Source organism: Fulmarus glacialis, unplaced genomic scaffold (genome assembly GCF_000690835.1).
Source record: "Fulmarus glacialis isolate BGI_N327 unplaced genomic scaffold, ASM69083v1 scaffold821, whole genome shotgun sequence".
Lineage (NCBI taxonomy): Eukaryota > Metazoa > Chordata > Aves > Procellariiformes > Procellariidae > Fulmarus > Fulmarus glacialis.
The window spans coordinates 1-3,957 of record NW_009191945.1 but is presented as its reverse complement, the minus strand read 5'-3'; the positions used below and the strand labels follow the sequence as shown (position 1 = coordinate 3,957).

Below are 3,957 nucleotides of genomic sequence, written 5' to 3'. Positions count from 1 at the left end.
CTCTTCATCTGACAATCTCTCTTGCAGTCTTTAGTCACAGTCTCCCTTTGCTTGCTTTTCTTTTTCCTATTCCTATCTTTCTTCTGAGCCAAGTCCTCCAATGACATCATACACAGCTGTTGCCATGAAAAAAAACTGCACTGCCCAAAGTTACTCCAACCCCTCTACAGAACTGTGAGACAGTCCCAATTAACCGGACCTCCTTCCACCTGCTTGATTTCCCTCTCTGCAGGCAGCACAGAACACAGCCTGCTGTCTGCAGGAAGCACAGTAAGCGTCCTCACTTTCGGGTTCTGTTGCACCAAAACCCAATTCTGCATTTAACAAGCTGTGAGAAGCAGCTCCTACCAGCTTTGACTAGCATGTGGAATGACAGGACACAAGAAAAGTGGAACTTTCATTTATTGGGCTAAAACTACACATAGATTCACTTTGACTTCTGGCTCTGTGCTTGTGCCTTCAGCACTTTCACAACGATCTTCTGCTCCTCAATAAGAAAAGCTCGTTTGATTCTGGAAAGGAAAACCAACAACTTTAGGACACGTACCCACTTAAGTGAAAAAACAAAAATAAGACAAAGTTACAATTAGTTTTGCTGTCTCCAACATCCATTGCACATGTGGTGTTAGTTCCACAATTACATAAAAAGAGAAACCATCGATGTTCTTGCCAGTGTCAAAACACAAGGACAGCGGTGCTGTATGCTGAATGTGGAAGTTTGGGGAAGAAGGCCTAGGGTGCCTGCAAATTTAGGGTGAGTGGCTTGTAGGCAAGCAAGGTAGTACCTGATGGCTGAACACTGGAAAAATTACCACCTTCACTAACTTCAAAGTCAAAAAGCAAAACTCCTCACTGGCAACTCAATTTAGCTGTTCTTAAAGTCAGAATTCGTGTGACCAGTCGTGGTCAGCATTCTTTGTTAGAACTACAGAAAACCTTCTGTGAGTCCAGTTATCAAAACAAGAACAGTTCCCCTCTCAGGATTAAAGCTTCTTTGCACAGAAACAGAGAAAACCCTGGCAGGTCAAGTCATGCCTAAATATGATTATTTCTGGAAGACACGTAGAGCCACCGTGCAGATGGACCTAAGTGACAGTACTTGCATCAACAGCCTATTTGATTATTTCGAATTAAAAGCACAGATATACCACACGCTCTTCTATCTTGAAACATTAAAATTGCCATTCCATATGCATTTGGTATATATTGCTACTGTCGCACTACAGAAAACCTACCAAAGCTGCCTAAACAGACGCAGGAGAAAACCTGCCAATTATAGGGAAGGAGGTGATTGTGTTTTTTGGTTTAGGCAGAATAAGAATAAGGCATACTTATGTATTAAAAATGACCTACCAAGCTCATGAAGTGTTTGGGAAAACACTCAGAAAAAAATTGGCTTTTAACACATAAAAGTCATGCGACGGATTTGCAGCTGTAACAACCCGCCTTCAGTGGCACCTAATGCGATTTAGCTTAGAACTCACACAACCAAAAAAAAAAATGCTGGCAAGATTTGCACTACAGATGAAAAAACTGGCATTAGACTGCTGACTCTGGAGATCTGCTTTGACTACCATTCATAGAGATGACACATTCTTTGTAATACATGTTTTTTCCTCCAACTCACCAAGGAAGTACTGCTTTGACTACCATTCATAGAGATGACATATTCTTTGTAATACACATTTTTTCCTCCAACTCGCCAAGGAAGTGTAGGATGTACAATTGTTACCCAATAAAATTGAATTCAGCAAGGCCCAGCAAAGGCCATCTTAAGGCTTAACCACATAAAGATGCTTAATATGCAATCAATTAGTATCTTTGAATCCCAAAACACCACAAAGAAGCCAAAAGCTCAACTGATCTTACACTCCTATCTTTGCATAAGACAAAAGAATAGGACAACAGAAGAGAAAAATCTTTATTATGGGGGCTGAATATAGAATCAAAATCCACAACGAGCGGGCTGTTTAGCACCAAAGCAACAGTGCAGTAAGAAATCATGAAGAACATAAACTCTCAAAGGAGCTCCACATGCACTAACTAGCTCAAATCCAAGGGGCAAAAATCACTGCTATCACTGCTGATGTGCCCCATGCTTACCCGCTCCATTTTACTACACCAATGTCAGACAAGAGTCTTCAAAATTTTGTCCCACATTATGAAAACAGTGAGATGCAATCTCAATACGAAGTATCCTCAAGAACAAAGTTAGCCTTCTGTAAGCTTACCTGTCGCGGACACACTTAGCACACATGGAACCACCATAGGCTCTGCTAACATGCTTCTTTGTTTTTGACAGCCTCATAAGAACTTTAGGACGCACAGCACGAACCTACAGAATACAAACATGAGAACCGTATCATAAGATAGTAATTTTGGATGACAGCCATATTAAGAAAATTCACTTTGATAGTTTAAAAAAGCAGCACCACCTGAAGTTGACTATTCAAGATGCAAAAAAGTGACAGCTTGTTGTACATGCCACCTTCAGCATTCCTAAGCTGATCTTTTCATTCTGCCACAGGGGTTCACCAATAGATTCATCAATTTAATAGATTCATTCATTAAAAAATTGTTTATAAAACAGATTGTTTTCCCAAGTGTAGGAACTGCTCAAAGACGGACATTACTCAAACATTCCCATCGCTGTTAAGAGCAATGGCATTACACCAAGAATACATTTTGGAGAAAAATATGTTAAAAACATTCATTCCTTTTTGCTAGAACTGAAAGTCAAACTTGGCTTACGTGTTTTTTTTAAAGCCTACCAATTTAGACTTTTAAACCTGCTACAGAATCACCTCGGTCTAACTCTAAACATTTCAGCCAGTTATAACTTATAGAACAAGAAGGTTCAGATATAACAGCGATGAGAATCACAAGCATTAAAAAAGCACTTACTCTTTCAAGCTTTCAAAGCTTGTTTTACCAGTCAAACTTCACAACATTCAGATAAGAATATTTTAAAGAAGAAAGTTGTTCCAACAAGAATTCATCAAGAAACAGGCATATTGATTGAAAAGGCTCTTTGTACGGAAAAGATGGCTGTAAAAAAAATGCAATGCCAGTAAGGCTAATACTTACACCACGAAGTCTTCCTGGGCATATACCACATGCCGACTTTGGTGCCTTCCCTACTTTCTTGGTGTAAAGGTAAACAATCCTGTTCCCGGGTGTTCGGGACCTAAATACGGCAGAAAAATACTCTGTTAATTTAACAATCAAAACTTAAACTTAGGTTTCTTAAAAATTAAGTTTTCTTAGAAACTACGTCTTACTTACAGTCTGGTCTTGTTGGAAGCTGTGTTGTAGGACAACCTACGGCGGTAGGTCAGGCGCTGAACCATTTTTTATACCTAAATTAGTCAAAAACAAAGCAGCACTAGTTTAAGGGCTCAGCGTCGACATGGAAGTTCACATATCACAGCATCACCTGCACTGAAGCACCAAGTTAGATCTGAATCAGCAGCTGCCGAGTCTGTATTAGTATTAACAAAATTAGAGCATTTCCTTATTTGTAACAGACAACACAACTACATTAAAAAAAAAAAACCCAAAACACGTGATAGTGGACTGAATGTGACTTGCAACAAAGATTCATCCGAACTAACTTGAACGCAGTTCAACATCCCAGTCTTGCCAGTGTGATGCCACGCTCCTCTAGAAAGCTGTTTAAACCGTTACCAGCTGCCTGTTTTCTAGTCAACGTAAGCTTCGTTGGCAAGGCTGAAAAATGAGCTGACGCAAACACAGCACTGGCCCTTCCTATCTCACCTGACAACAAACTGTTATTAGTCACGCTCTAGGCCCAGGCCGGAGCCTGCCCCGGGCCCAGCACAGCGCGACGAGGGCAGCGAAACCTGCAGTACCCCGCTTCCGCACCGGCGCAAAGCAGTAACGCCCCAAGGAGGCGCCCCCCGCCGCCGGGGCTAGCACTCCTCGGGCGCTGGGCCG

General features: G+C 41.3%; 1 protein-coding gene across 1 annotated transcript; it reads right to left on the bottom strand.

The window, feature by feature from the left end:
* Positions 1–385: 385 nt before the first annotated feature.
* RPL34 (ribosomal protein L34) lies at positions 386–3,450 on the bottom strand. Its single transcript, XM_009586852.1, has 4 exons — positions 3,286–3,450; positions 3,088–3,187; positions 2,232–2,335; positions 386–512 (listed from the first exon to the last, which is right to left on the bottom strand). The coding sequence occupies exons 1-4, from the start codon at positions 3,348–3,350 to the stop codon at positions 428–430; spliced, it is 354 nt and encodes a 117-aa protein (XP_009585147.1). The 5' UTR covers positions 3,351–3,450; the 3' UTR covers positions 386–427.
* Between the last annotated feature and the right edge of the window lie 507 nt (positions 3,451–3,957).